Below are 25,417 nucleotides of genomic sequence, written 5' to 3'. Positions count from 1 at the left end.
CCCCAGGGCTTGGGTGAGTGATAGAACTACTCACTTCTCGAACCACAGCGTGAGGTTGGTGGTGTGACGGATCATCCTCAGCAGGTTGGGAGAGTTATTCTCCTTGTCCTCTTTAGTCCACACACTCCCCACCAGCTCGGACGGCCTCACAGCCCTGCAGAGGACACACACACACACACACACGTAATATTACCCATACAACATTACTGACGACAACATTACCCGTACAACAACATTACTGACGACAACATTACTGACAATATCATTACCCATACAACATTACTGACAATAACATTACCCATACAACATTACTGACAATAACATTACCCATATAACATTACACGTACAATAACATTACCCGTACAACATTACTGACAATAACATTACCCATACAACATTACTGACAACATTACCCATACAACATTACTGACAACATTACCCATACAACATTACCGGCAATACCATTGCTGACAATAACATTACCCATACAACATTACTGACAACATTACCAGCAATACCATTACTGACAATAACATTACCCGTACAACATTACCCATACAACATTACCGGCAATAACATTACTGACAATAACATTACCCGTACAACATTACCCATACAGCATTACCGGCAATAACATTACTGACAATAACATTACCCATACAACATTACTGACAATAACATTACCCATACAACATTACTGGCAATAACATTACCCATACAACATTACTGGCAATAACATTACAGGTAATACCATTACCCGTGCAACATTACCGACAATAACATTACCCGTACAACATTACCGACAATAACATTACCTGTACAACAACATTACTGACAATAACACTTGACAAGCACAGTACCACACTTCTCAGAATGGCCCCAGTACAGACAGAACATGTTCAGAGACCTTCAGAATGGCCCCAGTACAGACAGAACATGGTCAGAGGGCTTCAGAATGGCCCCAGTACAGACAGAACATGGTCAGAGACCTTCAGAATGGCCCCAGTACAGACAGAACATGGTCAGAGGGCTTCAGAATGGCCCCAGTTCAGACAGAACATGGTCAGAGACCTTCAGAATGGCCCCAGTACAGACAGAACATGGTCAGAGGGCTTCAGAATGGCCCCAGTTCAGACAGAACATGGTCAGAGACCTTCAGAATGGCCCCAGTACAGACAGAACATGGTCAGAGGGCTTCAGAATGGCCCCAGTTCAGACAGAACATGGTCAGAGGGCTTCAGAATGGCCCCAGTACAGACAGAACATGGTCAGAGGGCTTCACCCCAGTACAGACAGAACATGGTCAGAGGGCTTCAGAATGGCCCCAGTTCAGACAGAACATGGTCAGAGGGCTTCAGAATGGCCCCAGTTCAGACAGAACATGGTCAGAGGGCTTCAGAATGGCCCCAGTACAGACAGAACATGGTCAGAGGGCTTCAGAATGGCCCCAGTTCAGACAGAACATGGTCAGAGGGCTTCACCCCAGTATAGACAGAACATGGTCAGAAGGCTTCAGAATGGCCCCAGTTCAGACAGAACATGGTCAGAGGGCTTCACCCCAGTATAGACAGAACATGGTCAGAGGGCTTCAGAATGGCCCCAGTTCAGACAGAACATGGTCAGAGGGCTTCACCCCAGTATAGACAGAACATGGTCAGAAGGCTTCAGAATGGCCCCAGTTCAGACAGAACATGGTCAGAGGGCTTCAGAATGGCCCCAGTTCAGACAGAACATGGTCAGAGGGCTTCAGAATGGCCCCAGTATAGACAGAACATGGTCAGAGGGCTTCAGAATGGCCCCAGTTCAGACAGAACATGGTCAGAGGGCATCAGAATGGCCCCAGTACAGACAGAACATGGTCAGAGACCTTCAGAATGGCCCCAGTACAGACAGAACATGGTCAGAGGGCTTCAGAATGGCCCCAGTTCAGACAGAACATGGTCAGAAGGCTTCAGAATGGCCCCAGTATAGACAGAACATGGTCAGAGGGCTTCAGAAAAGCAAAGATGTTTATAACAAACCCAAGATGGTTAATCTGTGTCGTAGTGGTAGGTAGAGTAATATTATAGTAGTGGTATAGTAATATTATAGTAGTGGTATAGTAATATTATAGTAGTGGTATAGTAATATTATAGTAGTGGTAGGTAGAGTAATATTATAGTAGTGGAAGGTAGAGTAATATTATAGTAGTGGTATAGTAATACTATAGTAGTGGTATAGTAATATTATAGTAGTGGTATAGTATTATTATAGTAGTGGTAGGTAGAGTAATATTATAGTAGTGGAAGGTAGAGTAATATTATAGTAGTGGTATAGTAATACTATAGTAGTGGTATAGTAATATTATAGTAGTGGTATAGTAATACTATAGTAGTGGTATAGTAATACTATAGTAGTGGTAGGTAGAGTAATATTATAGTAGTGGAAGGTAGAGTAATATTATAGTAGTGGTATAGTAATACTATAGTAGTGGTATAGTAATATTATAGTAGTGGTATAGTAATACTATAGTAGTGGTATAGTAATACTATAGTAGTGGTATAGTAATACTATAGTAGTGGTATAGTAAATCTATAGTAGTGGTATAGTAATACTATAGTAGTGGTATAGTAATACTATAGTAGTGGTATAGTAATACTATAGTAGTGGTATAGTAATACTATAGTAGTGGTAGAGTAATATTATAGTAGTGGTATAGTAATATTATAGTAGTGGTATAGTAATATTATAGTAGTGGTATAGTAATATTATAGTAGTGGTAGAGTAATATTATAGTAGTGGAAGGTAGAGTTATATTATAGTAGTGGAAGGTATAGTTATATTATAGTAGTGGTATAGTAATATTATAGTAGTGGTATAGTAATATTATAGTAGTGGTATAGTAATATTATAGTAGTGGTATAGTAATATTATAGTAGTGGTATAGTAATATTATAGTAGTGGAAGGTATAGTTATATTATAGTAGTGGTATAGTAATATTATAGTAGTGGTATAGTAATATTATAGTAGTGGTATAGTAATATTATAGTAGTGGTATAGTAATACTATAGTAGTGGAAGGTAGAGTAATATTATAGTAGTGGTAGGTAGAGTTATATTATAGTAGTGGTAGGTAGAGTTATATTATAGTAGTGGAAGGTATAGTTATATTATAGTAGTGGAAGGTAGAGTAATATTATAGTAGTGGAAGGTAGAGTAATATTATAGTAGTGGTAGGTAGAGTTATATTATAGTAGTGGAAGGTAGAGTAATATTATAGTAGTGGAAGGTAGAGTAATATTATAGTAGTGGTAGGTAGAGTTATATTATAGTAGTGGAAGGTATAGTAATATTATAGTAGTGGTATAGTAATATTATAGTAGTGGTATAGTAATATTATAGTAGTGGTATAGTAATATTATAGTAGTGGAAGGTATAGTTATATTATAGTAGTGGTATAGTAATATTATAGTAGTGGTATAGTAATATTATAGTAGTGGTATAGTAATATTATAGTAGTGGTATAGTAATACTATAGTAGTGGAAGGTAGAGTAATATTATAGTAGTGGTAGGTAGAGTTATATTATAGTAGTGGTAGGTAGAGTTATATTATAGTAGTGGAAGGTATAGTTATATTATAGTAGTGGAAGGTAGAGTAATATTATAGTAGTGGAAGGTAGAGTAATATTATAGTAGTGGTAGGTAGAGTTATATTATAGTAGTGGAAGGTAGAGTAATATTATAGTAGTGGAAGGTAGAGTAATATTATAGTAGTGGTAGGTAGAGTTATATTATAGTAGTGGAAGGTATAGTAATATTATAGTAGTGGTATAGTAATATTATAGTAGTGGTATAGTTATATTATAGTAGTGGTATAGTAATATTATAGTAGTGGTATAGTAATATTATAGTAGTGGAAGGTATAGTAATATTATAGTAGTGGTATAGTAATATTATAGTAGTGGTATAGTAATATTATAGTAGTGGAAGGTAGAGTTATATTATAGTAGTGGAAGGTATAGTTATATTATAGTAGTGGTATAGTAATATTATAGTAGTGGTATAGTAATATTATAGTAGTGGTATAGTAATATTATAGTAGTGGTATAGTAATATTATAGTAGTGGTATAGTTATATCATAGTAGTGGTAGAGTAATATTATAGTAGTGGTATAGTTATATCATAGTAGTGGTATAGTTATATTATAGTAGTGGTATAGTAATATTATAGTAGTGGTATAGTAATATTATAGTAGTGGTATACTCAGGAGGTGTCACCATGGTAACAGTGGTCTCACCTGTACAGTTCAGACTCAAGAAGGGTGAGCTGGCGGGCGATCTCTATGGGGTGAAGGGTCATGAGGTCAAAGGTGTCCGTCTGACCCAGGCGGCTGATGTGCCACTCGATGGGCGGGGGCGGGCTCTCGAAGGTGATGTTGTGGCTGACCCCGTTGGACTGAGTCTGCATCTTCCTCTTGATGATCTTGTTGATGGACTCCACCCACTTTCTCATCGACTTTCCTGGTCAAGAAAGAAGGACTTTTTAAGAGACAGGAAACCTGTCTCTGTACAGGGTCAGCCGCGTGGTGCAGCACATATAAAACATGTCCCCATCTAGACTGGCAAGAGGTTAGAAGACAGAGAGTTTTTGAGAATCTGTGTCACACTTTCCAATGTATTCATTACAAACGGCAAAATAAACGTCAATCATTTTTATTTTTTTTCCTCTCACAATAACAGTGTCAGGTAAATAAAACAAGTGTACATATTGGTTTTTAAAAGTGGGGGGGGGGGGGGGGGAGCCCGACCTCGGAGTTGAAGAATGCTGCTGATGTACTCCTCCAGTTTGCCTCGTAGCTCGGGGTCGTTCTCAAAGTCATAAAAATGATGTTCCACCCACTGACGAAACACATTCAGAACCCTGAGAGAGAGAGAGAGATAGACAGAGAGGGGAGAGAGTAAATTTATAGAGAGAGAAGGGGGATGAGAGCGCGAGACAGAGAGACAGAGAGAGACAGAGACAGAGAGACAGAGAGAGAGACAGGAGAATTTAAGAAGAGGGTAAAATGCCACAGACATGGTGACGGTGGAATTACTCTACTAGAAACCTGCCCAACCCAGGTGGGATGGAATCTGATTGGAGAGTGGTATGGTGGGATGGAGAGTGGTATGGAGAGTGGTATGGTGGGATGGAGAGTGGTATGGTGGGATGGAGAGTGGTATGGTGGGATGGAGAGTAGTATGGTGGGATGGAATCTGATTGGAGAGTAGTATGGTGGGATGGAATCTGATTGGAGAGTGGTATGGTGGGATGGAATCTGATTGAAGAGTGGTATGGTGGGATGGAATCTGATTGAAGAGTGGTATGGTGGGATGGAATCTGATTGAAGAGTGGTATGGTGGGATGGAATCTGATTGAAGAGTGGTATGGTGGGATGGAATCTGATTGGAGAGTGGTATGGTGGGATGGAATCTGATTGGAGAGTGGTATGGTGGGATGGAATCTGATTGGAGAGTGGTATGGTGGGATGGAATCTGATTGGAGAGTGGTATGGTGGGATGGAATCTGATTGGAGAGTGGTATGGTGGGATGGAATCTGATTGGAGAGTGGTATGGTGGGATGGAATCTGATTGGAGAGTAGTATGGTGGGATGGAGAGTGGTATGGTGGGATGTAATCTGATTGGACAATGGAATAGTGATCAAACCTGAGTTGGACGGGTTGGACGTACTCCCTGCGGAACCTCTGTAGCTCTGCAGCCATTGGCTGATCCCCATTCCATAGAGCCTGTTTGTCTGCCTCTGTGGGCTCTGGCTCAGGGATCTCAATCCTGGGAAAGATCAAATATTATTATTGCCAAACCAACAGTTGTACTCCCTGACGAAGGCCATGCTGCTGAAACCCATCAAGAGTTGTAATATGTGTCCCAGTACCATACACTCACTATTAATTTAAGGATCAGACCATTCCCCCCCCCCCAATGTTTTGCCTAAAATGACTTACCTGAATCTAACCACCTGTAGCTCAGGACCTGAAGCAAGGATATGCATGTTCTTGACACCATTTGAAAGGAAACACTTTGAAGTTTGTGGAAATGTGAAATGAATGTAGGAGAATATAACACATTAGCTCTGGTTAAAGATAAAACAAAGAAAAAAAAAAAAAAAAGATTTTTGTGGTATTTTTTTGTACCATCATCTTTGAAATGCAAGAGAAAGACCAAGGTGCAATTCAGATTTTGGCCACTAGATGACATTGCATTTATGTTAAAAAAATGTGTCAAGACTGCCCAAATGTGCCTAATTTATTTATTAATATCTTTTCAAGTTCAAAACTGTGCACTCTCCTCAAACAATAGCATGGTATTATTTGACTAATAGCTACTGTAAATTGGACAGTGCAGTTAGATTAACAAGAATTTAAGCTTTCCGCCAATATCAGATATGTCTATGTCCTGGGAAATGTTCTTGTTACTTACAACCTCATGCTAATCGCATTAGCTCAACCATCCCGTGGGGGACCCACCGATAACACAGCAGGTTTAAAATAAGCCTGACATGAACCTAACACAGCAGGTTTAAAATAAGCCTGACATGAACCTAACACAGCAGGTTTAAAATAAGCCTGACATGAACCTAACACAGCAGGTTTAAAATAAGCCTGACATGAACCTAACACAGCAGGTTTAAAATAAGCCTGACATGAACCTAACACAGCAGGTTTAAAATAAACCTGACATTAACCTAACACAGCAGGTTTAAAATAAGCCTGACATTAACCTAACACAGCAGGTTTTCATTCTTTCTGGTCCTGATGAGAGAAAAAAAAAAAGTTAAACCAATCAATGTGGAGGAGGAGTTAAAGACATGCTCCGGTACATTGGCGACTATTGAGTATTTTAAACCTCCCGCTTTGGGCAGGATGTGTCAATGTGTGTAGTTCATACATGCATAATCTATGAGAAGAAAATCCTGAAAGCCGTTTTCTGGAAGATGTACGGCGACGTTTACCCCTACTTGGGCCCGCCCCCCGGAGCAATTCGAGTTTTAGCCAATGAGCTTCAGCCCCTCGCCATTTGAGTGACAGTTAGCGACACACACACACACACACACACACACACACACACACACACACACAGAGCGAGAGAAAGAGCAAAAAAAATAAAAAATAAAACTTGGTGCCCATATCAGCACATTTGGGACATATATTTAAAAGTACCGCAGAATCTCTTTAAGATGGAGTGTCGCCTCGCAGACTCTTTCCATTTCCCCTGAAAACCGGACGCATTCGGTTGTTTTCCGACCCCGCTGAGAGTGACAACACGAAACAACTGCATCTTAAAAAGGTCTAGTGAGAAGTCCCGGAAGCAGACGTGTATATTGGGTTCACCATAAAGAGATACACAGTGTACGTTATAGCCTCATTCTCAAATGGGTTAAATGTACACACAATACCCCATAATGACAAAGCAAAAAAAGGTTTTAGAAATCGATGCAAATGTATAAAAAAACAAACAACTGAAATATCACATTTACATAAGTATTCAGACCCTTTACGCAGTACTGAGTAGCGATTAAAGCCAAGTCTTCTTGGGTATGACGCTACAAGCTTGGCACACCTGTATTTGGGGAGTTTATCCACTTCTCTGCAGAGCCTCTCAAGCTTTTCATCAAGGATCTCTGTACTTTGCTCCATTCATCTTTCCCTTGATCCTGACTAGTCTCCCAGTCCCTGCTGCTGAAAAACATCCCTACAGCATGATGCTGCCACCACCATGCTTCACCGTAGGGATGGTGCCAGGTTTCCTCCAGACGTGACGCTTGGCATTCAGGCCAAAGAGTTCAATCTTGGTTTCATCAGACCAGAGAATCTTGTTTCAGGTGACTATTGGCAAACTCCAAGCGAGCTGTCATGTGCCTTTTACTGAGGAGTGGCTTCTGTCTGGTCACTCTACCATAAAGGCCTGATTGGTGGAGTGCTGCAGAGATGGGAGAACCTTCCAGAAGGACGACCATCTCCACAGAGGAACTCTGGAGCTCTTTCAGAGTGACCATCGGATTCTTGGTCACCTCCCTGACCAAGGCCCTTCTCCCCCTATTGCTCAATTTGGCCAGGCGGCCAGCTCTAGGAAGAGTCTTGGTGGTTTCAAACTTCTTCCATTTAAGAATGATGAAGGCCACTGTGTTCTGGGTACCTTCAATGCTGCATAATGTTTTTGGTACCCTTCCCCAGGTCTGTGACTCGACACAATCCTGTCTCGGAGGTCTATGGACAATTCCTTCGACCTCATGGCTTGGTTTTTGCTCTGACATGCACTGTCAACCGTGGACCTTAAATCGACAGCCTTTCGAAATCATGTCCAATCAATTTAGTTTACCACAGGTGTAGTCCAATCAAGTTGTAGAAACATCTCAAGGATGATCAATAGAAACAGGATGCACCTGAGCTCAATTTCGAGTCTCATAGCAAAGGGTCTGAATACTTACGTAAAAAAGGTATTTCTGTTTTTTAAATATTTTTTATAAAATTATCAAAAATGTCTACAAACCTGTTTTTGCTTTGTCATTATGGGCTATTGTGACGTCAGTGTGGGCTATTGTGACGTCATTGTGGGCTATTGTGACGTCATTGTGGGCTATTGTGACGTCATTGTGGGCTATTGTGACGTCATTATGGGGTATTGTGATGTCATTATGGGGTATTGTGATGTCATTATGGGTTATTGTGATGTCATTATGGGTTATTGTGATGTCAATATGGGGTATTGTGATGTCATTATGGGGTATTGTGATGTCATTATGGGGTATTGTGATGTCATTATGGGGTATTGTGATGTCACTATGGGGTATTGTGATGTCACTATGGGGTATTGTGATGGCATTATGGGGTATTGTGTGTAGATGGATGAGGAACAAAATCCATGTAATCCATTTTAGAATAAGGCTGTAACCTAACAAAATGTGGAAACAGTCAAGAGGTCTCAATACTTGCTGAATACACTGTGTATATACTGTTGTAATTCTGTGGTACCATACCTGTGTACCAACAGGCCAACTATAGCCCACCCAATCTACCTACCTCATCCCCATATTGTTTTTATTTACTTTGTTGCTCTTTTGCACACCAGTATCACTACTTACACACACACCAGTGTCACTACTTACACACCATCATCTGCTCATCATCATCTGCTCATCTATCACTTCAGTGTTAATCTGCTAGATTGTAATTACTTCACTACTATGACCTATTTATTGCCTTACCTCCTCACGCCATTTGCACTCACTGTATATAGACTTTTTTTCTATTGTATTATTGACTGTACATTTGTTTATGTGTATCTCTGTGTTGTTGTTTGTGTCGCACTGCTTTGCTTTATCTTGGCCAGGTCGCAGTTATAAATGAGAACTTGTTCTCAACTGGCCTACCTGGTTAAATAAAGGTGTTCTCAACTGGCCTACCTGGTTAAATAAAGGTGTTCTCAACTGGCCTGACTGGTTAAATAAAGGTGTTCTCAACTAGCCTACCTGGTTAAATAAAGGTGTTCTCAACTAGCCTACCTGGTTAAATAAAGGTGTTCTCAACTAGCCTACCTGGTTAAATACAGGTGTTCTCAACTGGCCTACCTGGTTAAATAAAGGTGTTCTCAACTAGCCTACCTGGTTAAATAAAGGTGTTCTCAACTAGCCTACCTGGTTAAATAAAGGTGTTCTCAACTAGCCTACCTGGTTAAATAAAGGTGTTCTCAACTAGCCTACCTGGTTAAATAAAGGTGTTCTCAACTGGCCTACCTGGTTAAATAAAGGTGTTCTCAACTAGCCTACCTGGTTAAATAAAGGTGTTCTCAACTAGCCTACCTGGTTAAATAAAGGTGTTCTCAACTAGCCTACCTGGTTAAATAAAGGTGTTCTCAACTAGCCTACCTGGTTAAATAAAGGTGTTCTCAACTGGCCTACCTGGTTAAATAAAGGTGTTCTCAACTAGCCTACCTGGTTAAATAAAGGTGTTCTCAACTAGCCTACCTGGTTAAATAAAGGTGTTCTCAACTAGCCTACCTGGTTAAATAAAGGTGTTCTCAACTGGCCTACCTGGTTAAATAAAGGTGTTCTCAACTGGCCTACCTGGTTAAATAAAGGTGTTCTCAACTGGCCTACCTGGTTAAATAAAGGTGTTCTCAACTAGCCTACCTGGTTAAATAAAGGTGTTCTCAACTAGCCTACCTGGTTAAATAAAGGTGTTCTCAACTAGCCTACCTGGTTAAATAAAGGTGTTCTCAACTGGCCTACCTGGTTAAATAAAGGTGTTCTCAACTAGCCTACCTGGTTAAATAAAGGTGTTCTCAACTAGCCTACCTGGTTAAATAAAGGTGTTCTCAACTAGCCTACCTGGTTAAATAAAGGTGTTCTCAACTGGCCTACCTGGTTAAATAAAGGTGTTCTCAACTAGCCTACCTGGTTAAATAAAGGTGTTCTCAACTAGCCTACCTGGTTAAATAAAGGTGTTCTCAACTGGCCTACCTGGTTAAATAAAGGTGTTCTCAACTGGCCTACCTGGTTAAATAAAGGTGAAATAAAAAAATAAATAATAAAAAACTGTAATTCTGTGGTACCATACCTGTCTATCAACAGCCTCAGGAGCTCCTGGGGCTTGCAGAATGACCGGTAGGTGGTCAGAAAGGTGCGTACAAAGTTGGGATCAGCGTACATGTGGTATGTAAGCCTCTCTATAAGCTTGACCACCGTCCCAGCCTTAATAATAGGTATCCCCGTCTTGCTCTGGACACTGTCCTCAAACACGATGTTCTCCTCGGAGTCGTGCACTGCGAAACGGTAAAGCTCGGGGGAGGGCAGGCGGAGGGGCTGGGCCTGCTCCTCGTGCTGTAGGACAGTGTCTAGCATACGGTCCAGCGTGGAGCGGTACTGCAGGGTGACCAGCGCCACCATCCACGCCCCCTTGTCCTCCGCAGAGCGGGCGCAGAACACCACACAGTTCTCGTCTTTACCGACGAGTTCGAAGGCGTGTTTTAACTCCGCCGAGTCCTCGCGGTCCACGATGCGGACTTTCCGCAGGACGAACTTCTCCTTGAGACGGAACTCGGCCCCGCTTCCGGAACCGGGGAGTCGGGAGCTCTGATTGGCCTTGCAGCTGATCATGAGGCCGTCGAACAGGAAGTTGTGTCGCTCGTGTTTGGCGCCGGCGCGGAGGAGCGCCCCCTCCAGGATGAACTCGGAACAGCACTGGCCGATGTCCTTCCCCTCCCAGCCGTCGATGCTCTTCTGGATCTCGTTCATCCTCTTGATGGCCAGCTGCTTGCTGCGCACCTGACGACTGTACAGACGGTACATGGGCTCACTGGAGCGAGAGAGAGACAGAAAGAGAGACAGAGAGAGAGAGAGACAGAGAGAGACAGAGACAAAGACAGAGAGAGAGACAGAGAGAGAGAGAGACAGAGACAGAGAGGGAGACAGAGAGACAGAGAGAGAGACAGAGAGAGAGACAGAGAGAGAGAGAGACAGAGAGAGACAAAGAAAGAGAGAGAGACAGAGAGAGAGACAGAGACAATGAGAGACAGAGAGAGACAGAGACAGAGAGAGAGACAAAGACAGAGAGAGAGACAGAGAGAGAGACAGAGACAAAGAGACAGAGAGAGACAAAGACAGAGAGAGAGACAAAGACAGAGAGAGAGACAGAGACAGAGAGACAGAGACAAAGAGAGACAGAGAGAGACAAAGACAGAGAGAGAGCCAGAGAGACAGAGACAGAGACAAAGAGAGAGACAGGGTGGTGAGAAAAGTGAGCAATCTCGTCTCTCAAGACCAGGGATGGAACACTGGTGGCCACTGTTCTTTCAGAGGCCAAACCCACCGTTGGTGTGCGAGGCCAAAGATCTCTGTTTCCATGTAATCTGACCATAGCACCACCTGGAGTTCGCTAAACAGCATTGGTACTTGGACCGGAAACCGGTGCCATTTCGACACAATAATATTAGCCTTTGGCCACGCACACCAACGATGGTTTGGGCCTCTGAAAGAACAATGCCTACAGTATGTAGAAAATCCCTCATCCCTACTGTAAAATTCGGTGGTGGATCTTTGATGTTTTGGGGCTATTTTCCGACCACTGGTCCTGGGGCCCTTGTTAAGGTCAATGGTATCATGAACTTCACCCAGTTCCAGGATATTCTAACCCCCCCCAAAAAAACACTTGGCCACAAGTGGATCTTCCAGCAAGACAATAACCCCAAGCACACATCAAAATCCACAAAGAAATGGTTAATTTGCCATAAAAAAAAAAAACCCGTGGTTTTAATTGTAGAGGGCAGATGAAGGATATCAATGATCTGGAAAGATTCTGTAGCGGAACGGTCTAAGATCTCTCTAAATGTGTTCTCCAATCTCATAAAACATTTTAGAAAAAGACTCAGTCATTATCCTGGCAAGGGCAGCGCGCTGGGGTATCAAAAACAGGGCAGCGCGCTGGGGTATCAAAAACAGGGCAGCGTGCTGGAGTATTGAAAACAGGACAGTGCTGGAGTATTGAAAACAGGGCAGTGCTGGAGCATTGAAAACAGGACAGCGTGCTGGAGTATTGAAAACAGGGCAGCGTGCTGGAGTATTGAAAACAGGACAGTGCTGGAGTATTGAAAACAGGGCAGCGTGCTGGAGTATTGAAAACAGGGCAGCGTGCTGGAGTATTGAAAACAGGGCAGCGTGCTGGAGTATTGAAAACAGGACAGTGCTGGAGTATTGAAAACAGGGCAGTGCTGGAGTATTGAAAACAGGGCAGCGTGCTGGAGTATTGAAAACAGGGCAGCGTGCTGGAGTATTGAAAACAGGGCAGTGCTGGAGTATTGAAAACAGGGCAGCGTGCTGGAGTATCGAAAACAGGGCAGTGCTGGAGTATTGAAAACAGGGCAGCGTGCTGGAGTATCGAAAACAGGGCAGTGCTGGAGTATTGAAAACAGGGCAGCGTGCTGGAGTATTGAAAACAGGGCAGCGTGCTGGAGTATCGAAAACAGGGCAGCGTGCTGGAGTATCGAAAACAGGGCAGCGTGCTGGAGTATCGAAAACAGGGCAGTGCTGGAGTATCGAAAACAGGGCAGCGTGCTGGAGTATCGAAAACAGGGCAGTGCTGGAGTATTGAAAACAGGGCAGCGTGCTGGAGTATTGAAAACAGGGCAGCGTGCTGGAGTATCGAAAACAGGGCAGCGTGCTGGAGTATTGAAAACAGGGCAGCGTGCTGGAGTATCGAAAACAGGGCAGCGTGCTGGAGTATCGAAAACAGGGCAGTGCTGGAGTATTGAAAACAGGGCAGCGTGCTGGAGTATCGAAAACAGGGCAGTGCTGGAGTATCGAAAACAGGACAGCGTGCTGGAGTATCGAAAACAGGGCAGCGTGCTGGGGTATCGAAAACAGGGCAGCGTGCTGGGGTATCGAAAACAGGGCAGCGTGCTGGGGTATTGAAAACAGGGCAGCGTGCTGGAGTATTGAAAACAGGGCAGCGTGCTGGGGTATTGAAAACAGGGCAGCGTGCTGGAGTATTGAAAACAGGGCAGCGTGCTGGAGTATTGAAAACAGGGCAGCGTGCTGGAGTATTGAAAACAGGGCAGCGTGCTGGAGTATTGAAAACAGGGCAGCGTGCTGGGGTATTGAAAACAGGGCAGCGTGCTGGAGTATTGAAAACAGGGCAGCGTGCTGGAGTATTGAAAACAGGGCAGCGTGCTGGAGTATTGAAAACAGGGCAGCGTGCTGGAGTATTGAAAACAGGGCAGCGTGCTGGGGTATTGAAAACAGGACAGCGTGCTGGGGTATTGAAAACAGGACAGCGTGCTGGAGTATTGAAAACAGGACAGCGTGCTGGGGTATTGAAAACAGGACAGCGTGCTGGGGTATTGAAAACAGGGCAGCGTGCTGGAGTATTGAAAACAGGACAGCGTGCTGGGGTATTGAAAACAGGACAGCGTGCTGGGGTATTGAAAACAGGGCAGCGTGCTGGAGTATTGAAAACAGGGCAGCGTGCTGGGGTATTGAAAACAGGACAGCGTGCTGGGGTATTGAAAACAGGGCAGCGTGCTGGAGTATTGAAAACAGGGCAGCGTGCTGGAGTATTGAAAACAGGGCAGCGTGCTGGAGTATTGAAAACAGGGCAGCGTGCTGGAGTATTGAAAACAGGGCAGCGTGCTGGAGTATTGAAAACAGGGCAGCGCGCTGGAGTATTGAAAACAGGGCAGCGCGCTGGAGTATTGAAAACAGGGCAGCGTGCTGGAGTATTGAAAACAGGGCAGCGTGCTGGAGTATTGAAAACAGGGCAGCGTGCTGGAGTATTGAAAACAGGGCAGCGTGCTGGAGTATTGAAAACAGGGCAGCGTGCTGGGGTATCGAAAACAGGGCAGCGTGCTGGAGTATTGAAAACAGGGCAGCGTGCTGGAGTATTGAAAACAGGACAGCGTGCTGGAGTATTGAAAACAGGGCAGCGTGCTGGAGTATTGAAAACAGGGCAGCGTGCTGGAGTATTGAAAACAGGACAACGTGCTGGGGTATTGAAAACAGGACAGCGTGCTGGAGTATTGAAAACAGGGCAGCGTGCTGGAGTATTGAAAACAGGGCAGCGTGCTGGGGTATTGAAAACAGGGGAATCCAATCATTTTGACACCCATCTTTTTAAAATGACTTGTTAAATGTATTTCTCTGAGCAAATTGTATTCGTATAAAATGTCAAATTGTTTTTGAATTTTGTTTTTCCTCAGTATTTGTAAAATACATTTTTAAATAGTATTATTTGCTCATCAAGGGATCCAATCATTCGGAACCCCTACTGTACGTGTATCAGCAGAGTGTTGTCCCGTGAAGACGTATGGCTCATACCCAGGCTTGCGTCGGGGCAGGTGTTTGGTGTAGATGCGTTCCACGCTACACTGGAGGTTGAGCAGAGCGGTGATGGCCTGCTTCAGACCCTCTCGGTCATCCTGCTCCTCACTGTGCTCCTGCAGCTGCTGCTCGCAGTAGAGACAAGGTGGATGACAGCGTTAGGGCCTTCAGGTTCATGTTTTAACACAGATGTAATGCATGTCATTTCCCCATGCAGGGAGGGTACTAAAGTCATTATCTTAGACAGAAGAGTGTCTGTGGATGAATGAAAAGGACAGTTGTTCCCCATAAAGTATGGATATAAACTAGTGATGTTCCCTGGTGCTGTCTGCACTACTCCTGGTAGAGCCCACCTGGTGCTGTCTGCACTACTCCTAGTAGAGCCCACCTGGTGCTGTCTGCACTACTCCTGGTAGAGCCCACCTGGTGCTGTCTGCACTACTCCTGGTAGAACCCACCTGGTGCTGTCTGCACTACACCTAGTAGAGCCCACCTGGTGCTGTCTGCACTACACCTAGTAGAGCCCACCTGGTGCTGTCTGCACTACACCTAGTAGAGCCCACCTGGTGCTGTCTGCACTACACCTGGTAGAACCCACCTGGTGCTGTCTGCACTACACCTGGTAGAGCCCACCTGGTGCTGTCTGCACTACACCTGGTAGAGCCCACCTGGTGCTGTCTGCACTACTCCTGGTAGAGCCCACCTGGTGCTGTCTGCACTACACCTAGTAGAGCCCACCTGGTGCTGTCTGCACTACACCTGGTAGAGCCCACCTGGTGCTGTCTGCACTACACCTGGTAGAGCCCACCTGGTGCTGTCTGCACTACACCTAGTAGAGCCCACCTGGTGCTGTCTGCACTACACCTAGTAGAGCCCACCTGGTGCTGTCTGCACTACACCTAGTAGAGCCCACCTGGTGCTGTCTGCACTACTCCTGGTAGAGCCCACCTGGTGCTGTCTGCACTACTCCTGGTAGAGCCCACCTGGTGCTGTCTGCACTACACCTAGTAGAGCCCACCTGGTGCTGTCTGCACTACACCTAGTAGAGCCCACCTGGTGCTGTCTGCACTACACCTAGTAGAGCCCACCTGGTGCTGTCTGCACTACTCCTGATAGAGCCCACCTGGTGCTGTCTGCACTACACCTAGTAGAGCCCACCTGGTGCTGTCTGCACTACACCTAGTAGAGCCCACCTGGTGCTGTCTGCACTACACCTGGTAGAGCCCACCTGGTGCTGTCTGCACTACACATAGTAGAGCCCACCTGGTGCTGTCTGCACTACACCTAGTAGAGCCCACCTGGTGCTGTCTGCACTACACCTAGTAGAGCCCACCTGGTGCTGTCTGCACTACACCTAGTAGAGCCCACCTGGTGCTGTCTGCACTACACCTAGTAGAGCCCACCTGGTGCTGTCTGCACTACACCTAGTAGAGCCCACCTGGTGCTGTCTGCACTACACCTAGTAGAGCCCACCTGGTGCTGTCTGCACTACACCTAGTAGAGCCCACCTGGTGCTGTCTGCACTACACCTAGTAGAGCCCACCTGGTGCTGTCTGCACTACTCCTGGTAGAGCCCACCTGGTGCTGTCTGCACTACACCTAGTAGAGCCCACCTGGTGCTGTCTGCACTACACCTAGTAGAGCCCACCTGGTGCTGTCTGCACTACTCCTGGTAGAGCCCACCTGGTGCTGTCTGGTACACATCTATAGAACTGTGGGGAGGGGCATGACTGGAGAGGGGAGGGGCATGACTGGAGAGGGGAGGGGCATGACTGGAGTGGGGAGGGGCATGTCTGGAGTGGGGAGGGGCATGTCTGGAGTGGGGAGGGGCATGTCTGGAGTGGGGAGGGGCATGTCTGGAGTGGGGAGGGGCATGTCTGGAGTGGGGAGGGGCATGTCTGGAGTGGGAAGGGGCATGTCTGGAGGTGGGAAGGGGCATGTCTGGAGTGGGAAGGGGCATGTCTGGAGTGGGAAGGGGCATGTCTTACACACAGCCTGAAGCCTGAAAGTGAGGCAGGAGAGAAACAGGACAGAGATACAGGTATGGTAGGACATGGGTTCATTCTTAGGCAAAGTCTGTAAGACCGTCTCTACTGGATCAGACAGAACGTGTGTGTGTGTGTGTGTGTGTGTAAACACTCACCTGCAGTAGTTCAAAGTAGTGCAAACAGTGGTATACAGGAACCATCATGAGCTGTGGCAGGACGTACTGAACCGCCTCCTTGAAACCTTCAGCTATGGACTGTAGAGACAGACACCAGCATTACATACTACTGTAGAGACAACACAACATATTACTGTAGAGACACCAACATTACATACTACTGTAGAGACAGACACCAGCATTACATATTACTGTAGAGACAACACAACATATTACTGTAGAGACAACACAACATTACATACTACTGTAGAGACAGACACCAGCATTACATATTACTGTAGAGACAACACAACATATTACTGTAGAGACAGACACCAGCATTACATATTACTGTAGAGACAACACAACATATTACTGTAGAGACAACACAACATTACATACTACTGTAGAGACAGACACCAGCATTACATACTACTGTAGAGACAGACACCAGCATTACATATTACTGTAGAGACAGACACCAACATTACAATATTACTGTAGAGACAGACACCAGCATTACAATATTACTGTAGAGACAGACACCAGCATTACATATTACTGTAGAGACAGACACCAACATTACAATATTACTGTAGAGACAGACACCAGCATTACATATTACTGTAGAGACAGACACCAACATTACAATATTACTGTAGAGACAGACACCAGCATTACAATATTACTGTAGAGACAGACACCAGCATTACATACTACTGTAGAGACAGACACCAGCATTACATATTACTGTAGAGACAACACAACATATTACTGTAGAGACACCAACATTACATACTACTGTAGAGACAGACACCAGCATTACATACTACTGTAGAGACAGACACCAACATTACAATATTACTGTAGAGACAGACACCAGCATTACATACTACTGTAGAGACAGACACCAGCATTACATATTACTGTAGAGACAACACAACATATTACTGTAGAGACACCAACATTACATACTACTGTAGAGACAGACACCAACATTACATACTACTGTAGAGACAACACAACATATTACTGTAGAGACACCAACATTACATACTACTGTAGAGACAGACACCAACATTACATACTACTGTAGAGACAGACACCAACATTACATACTACTGTAGAGACAGACACCAGCATTACATACTACTGTAGAGACAGACACCAGCATTACATACTACTGTAGAGACAGACACCAGCATTACATATTACTGTAGAGACAGACACCAGCATTACATATTACTGTAGAGACAGACACCAACATTACATACTACTGTAGAGACAGACACCAGCATTACATATTACTGTAGAGACAACACAACATATTACTGTAGAGACAGACACCAGCATTACATATTACTGTAGAGACAACACAACATATTACTGTAGAGACAGACACCAGCATTACATATTACTGTAGAGACAACACAACATATTACTGTAGAGACAGACACCAGCATTACATATTACTGTAGAGACAACACAACATATTACTGTAGAGACAGACACCAGCATTACATATTACTGTAGAGACAACACAACATATTACTGTAGAGACAGACACCAGCATTACATACTACTGTAGAGACAACACAACATATTACTGTAGAGACAGACACCAACATTACATATTACTGTAGAGACAGACACCAACATTACATACTACTGTAGAGACAACACAACATATTACTGTAGAGACAGACACCAACATTACATATTACTGTAGAGACAGACACCAGCATTACATACTACTGTAGAGACAACACAACATATTACTGTAGAGACAGACACCAGCATTACATACTACTGTAGAGACAGACACCAACATTACATATTACTGTAGAGACAACACAACATATTACTGTAGAGACAGACACCAGCATTACATATTACTGTAGAGACAACACAACATATTACTGTAGAGACACCAACATTACATACTACTGTAGAGACAGACACCAACATTACATACTACTGTAGAGACAGACACCAACATTACATACTACTGTAGAGACAGACACCAGCATTACATATTACTGTAGAGACAGACACCAGCATTACATATTACTGTAGAGACAGACACCAACATTACATATTACTGTAGAGACAGACACCAACATTACATATTACTGTAGAGACAGACACCAACATTACATATTACTGTAGAGACAACACAACATATTACTGTAGAGACAGACACCAGCATTACATATTACTGTAGAGACAGACACCAGCATTACATATTACTGTAGAGACAGACACCAACATTACATATTACTGTAGAGACAGACACCAGCATTACATATTACTGTAGAGACAGACACCAACATTACATATTACTGTAGAGACAACACAACATATTACTGTAGAGACAGACACCAGCATTACATATTACTGTAGAGACACAAACATTACATACTACTGTAGAGACAGACACCAACATTACATACTACTGTAGAGACAGACACCAGCATTACATATTACTGTAGAGACAGACACCAGCATTACATGCTACTAAGGAGACAGACACCAGCATTACATACTACAGTAGAGACAGACACCAGCATTACATACTACTGTAGAGACAACACAACATATTACTGTAGAGACAGACACCAGCATTACATATTACTGTAGAGACAGACACCAACATTACATACTACTGTAGAGACAGACACCAGCATTACATATTACTGTAGAAACAACACAACATATTACTGTAGAGACAGACACCAGCATTACATATTACTGTAGAGACAGACACCAACATTACATACTACTGTAGAGACAACACAACATATTACTGTAGAGACAGACACCAGCATTACATATTACTGTAGAGACAGACACCAACATTACATACTACTGTAGAGACAGACACCAACATTACATATTACTGTAGAGACAACACAACATATTACTGTAGAGACAACACAACATATTACTGTAGAGACAGACACCAACATTACATATTACTGTAGAGACATCACAACATATTACTGTAGAGACAGACACCAGCATTACATATTACTGTAGAGACAGACACCAGCATTACATGCTACTAAGGAGACAGACACCAGCATTACATACTACAGTAGAGACAGACACCAGCATTACATACTACTGTAGAGACAACACAACATATTACTGTAGAGACAGACACCAGCATTACATATTACTGTAGAGACAGACACCAACATTACATACTACTGTAGAGACAGACACCAGCATTACATATTACTGTAGAAACAACACAACATATTACTGTAGAGACAGACACCAGCATTACATATTACTGTAGAGACAGACACCAACATTACATATTACTGTAGAGACAGACACCAACATTACATACTACTGTAGAGACAGACACCAACATTACATACTACTGTAGAGACAGACACCAACATTACATACTACAGTAGAGACAGACACCAGCATTACATATTACTGTAGAAACAACACAACATATTACTGTAGAGACAGACACCAGCATTACATATTACTGTAGAGACAGACACCAACATTACATATTACTGTAGAGACAGACACCAACATTACATACTACTGTAGAGACAGACACCAACATTACATACTACTGTAGAGACAGACACCAACATTACATACTACTGTAGAGACAGACACCAACATTACATACTACTGTAGAGACAGACACCAACATTACATACTACTGTAGAGACAGACACCAACATTACATACTACTGTAGAGACAGACACCAACATTACATACTACTGTAGAGACAGACACCAACATTACATACTACTGTAGAGACAGACACCAACATTACATACTACTGTAGAGACAGACACCAACATTACATACTACTGTAGAGACAGACACCAGCATTACATATTACTGTAGAGACAACACAACATATTACTGTAGAGACACCAACATTACATACTACTGTAGAGACAGACACCAACATTACATACTACTGTAGAGACAGACACCAACATTACATACTACTGTAGAGACAGACAGATTACCCTGGAGAGAAAGACTATGGAGGGTCTAGTACGAGACGGACAGACACAAACATTACAATACAGATTACCCTGGAGAGAAAGACTATGGAGGGTCTAGTACGAGACGGATAGACACCAGACCAGACCAGACCAGACCAGACCAGACATGAAAAGGATGAAGGGATGACTGATGGACTGGGCAGAGAAACCTGATGAAGGGATGACTGTGGTGGACTGGGCAGAGTAACCTGATGAAGGGATGACTGGTGGACTGGGCAGAGTAACCTGATGAAGAGATGACTGGGCAGAGTAACCTGATGAAGGGATGACTGGTGGACTGGGCAGAGTAACCTGATGAAGGGATGACTGGTGGACTGGGCAGAGTAACCTGATGAATGGATGACTGGGCAGAGTAACCTGATGAAGGGATGACTGGGCAGAGTAACCTGATGAAGGGATGACTGTGGTGGACTGGGCAGAGTAGCCCGAGTCAACATTGTCATAGTATCCAGCTCCCCCCTCCCGCCCAGAGAAGCAGGGCTCTGAGGCTAGACAGCCCAGAGAAGCAGGCCAGACAAAGGCTCTGATGCTAGACAGCCCAGAGAAGCAGGCCAGACAGAGGCTCTGAGGCTAGACAGCCCAGAGAAGCAGGCCAGACAGAGGCTCTGAGGCTAGACAGCCCAGAGAAGCAGGCCAGACAAAGGCTCTGATGCTAGACAGCCCAGAGAAGCAGGCCAGAGGCTAACAACAAAGGACCAGAACCAGGAAGGACATTTCCATCAGAACATAGAGCATCACAGGACCACAAAGAGGCTCACTATTTAAAAAAGGCAGAGTTTTCCCAGTGACCTCACCTGGAAACACTACCAGCCTTACATGTTATATAGCCCTGATTTATCCTGCCTGTCTCAACGCTCTCAGATTGAATACAACATCAAACACTGTCTTGAATAGGTGCCGGGCGGCATTCGTTTTTAGTATAACAATTGACTGCTGTTCCTGAGGGGAGGAATGTCCAGGTAACAACACAACAGATCAATGTGGATAACTAACTAAACTACAAAGGAAGCATGTCCTTCACAGACATTTTAGGGAATTTAGCATCAGCTAGAATATCTCCTGTTACAGACAAGGAACATCCAATCAGAAAAGGGTAAGCCCGAGAACCTCGTTACGGACACTGAACAACCAATCAGAAAAGGGTAAGCCAGAGAACCTCGTTACGGACACTGAACATCCAATCAGAAAAGGGTAAGCCAGAGAACCTCGTTACGGACACTGAACAACCAATCAGAAAAGGGTAAGCCAGAGAACCTCGTTACGGACACTGAACATCCAATCAGAAAAGGGTAAGCCAGAGAACCTTGTTACGGACACTGAACAACCAACCAGAAAAGGGTAAGCCCGAGAACCTCGTTACGGACACGAAACATCCAATCAGAAAGGGTAAGCCAGAGAACCTTGTTACGGACACTGAACAACCAATCAGAAAAGGGTAAGCCAGAGAACCTTGTTACGGACACTGAACAACCAACCAGAAAAGGGTAAGCCCGAGAACCTCGTTACGGACACGAAACATCCAATCAGAAAGGGTAAGCCCGAGAACCTTGTTACGGACACTGAACAACCAATCAGAAAAGGGTAAGCCCGAGAACTTCGTTACGGACACGAAACATCCAATCAGAAAGGGTAAGCCCGAGAACCTTGTTACGGACACTGAACAACCAATCAGAAAAGGGTAAGCCCGAGAACCTCGTTACGGACACTGAACAACCAATCAGAAAAGGGTAAGCCAGAGATCCTGGTTTGCATTCACCATGCAACATGTTTGAAACCTCCATGTTAACTTCCAGTTGAGAGTTTAAGACAACAACGCAGTGTATATCTCTGAAATAATCTCTCTGTGTCAATGCCAGGTAGCATGTTTACCTAGAGGTACTATTGTGGGCCTGGCCATCCGGTACCGTGTGTGTGTGTGTGTGTGCGTTACCTGGAAGTATAGTCCTACAGTAGGCCGGGCCATCAGGCTGCTGAAGTGCTCGTGGAACTGTCTGGACAGGATGTCCTGAGACAGGGTCTCATACGGATCAAACGCCTGCTCCTGGAGTTGAAAGAAGAGGTCTAGGAGTAAGGCTAGAAGTGTCCCTGAATGTGTGTAATGTAGAACTAGGTATTGTAGGTACCTATGACAGGCAGAACAACACCCGTTAACTGGAACTAGATTCCCAATATAACACTCTGGTACCTTATTGATGAACTAGATTCCCAGTATAACCCTCTGGTACAGTATTGATGAACTAGATTCCCAATATAACACTCTGGTACCTTATTGATGAACTAGATTCCCAATATAACCCTCTGGTACAGTATTGATGAACTAGATTCCCAATATAACACTCTGGTACCTTATTGATGAATTAGATTCCCAATATAACACTCTGGTACCTTATTGATGAACTAGATTCCCAATATAACCCTCTGGTACAGTATTGATGAACTAGATTCCCAATATAACACTCTGGTACCTTATTGATGAATTAGATTCCCAATATAACACTCTGGTACCTTATTGATGAACTAGATTCCCAATATAACACTCTGGTACCTTATTGATGAACTAGATTCCCAGTATAACACTCTGGTACCTTATTGATGAACTAGATTCCCAGTATAACACTCTGGTACCTTATTGATGAACTAGATTCCCAATATAACACTCTGGTACCTTATTGATGAACTAGATTCCCAATATAACCCTCTGGTACAGTATTGATGAACTAGATTCCCAATATAACACTCTGGTACCTTATTGATGAACTAGATTCCCAGTATAACACTCTGGTACCTTATTGATGAATTAGATTCCCAGTATAACACTCTGGTACAGTATTGATGAACTAGATTCCCAATATAACACTCTGGTACTTTATTGATGAACTACATTCCCAATATAACACTCTGGTACAGTATTGATGAACTAGATTCCCAATATAACCCTCTGGTACAGTATTGATGAACTAGATTCCCAATATAACACTCTGGTACCTTATTGATGAACTAGATTCCCAATATAACACTCTGGTACAGTATTGATGAACTAGAGTCCCAAAATAACCCTCTGGTACAGTATTGATGAACTAGAGTCCCAAAATAACCCTCTGGTACTGTAATGATGAACTAGATTCCCAATATAACACTCTGGTACCTTATTGATTAACTAGCTGTGTATGATGTCCTACCTCTGCCAGGTCCTCGAAGCAGCTGCCCACCAGAGGATGAGGGCTAGTGTCAGCGGTCATCTCCACTGCGTCCTCTATCAGCCCCAGAAGTTTGACCGTCAGCTCATGAATGTCCGAAATGTTGCTGAAGATAACCTCAACATCCTGCAGGGAGCCAGAGAGGAACATGATGTTAGTTTAATATGGAAATACACGGCCCCATAAAACGGCACACCGCACAGTCCTTAAGAGATGATAAGGCATTAGATAGTGGATATCATCCTTCACATATGGAGGTTGTTGTCTCATTATTTGACCCATCCCACTTCCTGGACACCTCAAAGCCATATTTGACCCATCCCACTTCCTGGACACCTCAAAGCCATTTTCCAGGATATTTTTGCAGTCAGTTCTAAATTTATTTTGGCAGGAGCAACAGATGTGGCTATCTGTTAGTAGTTAATTATGTATATAGTCGTGCTCACTCAAACGATACACTGTCTGTCCCAAATAGGCAAAGCCACAGCAGACCATTAAATAAAACGAAACTCTCCACTCAGCACAGTTTTCCTTCAGCCAAGTGAAATGCAATCCAGTGTTTTAACCAAAAAAGGGGATTTTCTGTGTTTAAACCGGTGATTTGAACCTCCGTGTTTACGATTTTTTCTTTTTTTTGGCAGCAGGACAATAATCTTTACTTCTCTGAAAAGTCTCAGAACAGAACAGTCTTCTAGGATACAATAGTGAATGTTCAACCAGTTTGTGAAGCACAGGAAGGTTATGAAGGTGCACAGAAAGGTTATGAAGGTGCACAGGAAGGTTATGAAGGTGCACAGGAAGGTTATGAAGGTGCACAGGAAGGTTATGAAGGTGCACAGGAAGGTTATGAAGGTGCACAGAAAGGTTATGAAGGTGCACAGGAAGGTTATGGAGGTGCACAGGAAGGTTATGAAGTCAACCCAAGCATTTCACATCACAGCAGCATTGCAGCTCCTGATTAGCCAGTTAGCTGATTACGGTAGTTTAGCGGTAATGGTCTGACACAGGGGTTGGGTGAAAATGGCTTTGGTATACGGTCAAAATGTAGGTAAACAGGCCTCTGTCCTAATACATACACGACTTAGTCGACTGTTCTCTTGACCTGTGTGTTGTAAACGTTCGTTCGTAGGCTAGGTTGTAGCAATCTCATGATGGGTATAGGGACAATTAGAGTAT

The 25,417-nt window shown here is 43.8% G+C and overlaps 1 protein-coding gene across 4 annotated transcripts in view; it reads right to left on the bottom strand.

The window, feature by feature from the left end:
- LOC110498275 (son of sevenless homolog 2) overlaps positions 1-25,417 on the bottom strand; it is an 88,687-nt gene that overhangs the window by 42,648 nt on the left and 20,622 nt on the right. For all 4 annotated transcript variants that reach the window (XM_090221364.1, XM_090221365.1, XM_090221366.1 and 1 more), the window contains 9 exons: positions 24,224-24,367; positions 22,975-23,085; positions 16,992-17,090; positions 14,846-14,973; positions 10,596-11,333; positions 5,689-5,811; positions 4,789-4,901; positions 4,279-4,501; positions 35-154 (listed from right to left, as the gene is read on the bottom strand). In XM_090221364.1, the coding sequence (XP_090077490.1) occupies positions 35-154; positions 4,279-4,501; positions 4,789-4,901; positions 5,689-5,811; positions 10,596-11,333; positions 14,846-14,973; positions 16,992-17,090; positions 22,975-23,085; positions 24,224-24,367 (1,799 nt within the window). The remainder of the gene's footprint in view (positions 1-34; positions 155-4,278; positions 4,502-4,788; positions 4,902-5,688; positions 5,812-10,595; positions 11,334-14,845; positions 14,974-16,991; positions 17,091-22,974; positions 23,086-24,223; positions 24,368-25,417) is intronic.

Source organism: Oncorhynchus mykiss, chromosome 25 (assembly GCF_057628025.1).
Source record: "Oncorhynchus mykiss isolate SJ-2025 chromosome 25, ASM5762802v1, whole genome shotgun sequence".
Taxonomy (NCBI): Eukaryota; Metazoa; Chordata; class Actinopteri; order Salmoniformes; family Salmonidae; genus Oncorhynchus; species Oncorhynchus mykiss.
The sequence above is the reverse complement of the archived record's forward strand: the minus strand, read 5'-3'. Positions and strand labels throughout refer to the sequence as shown.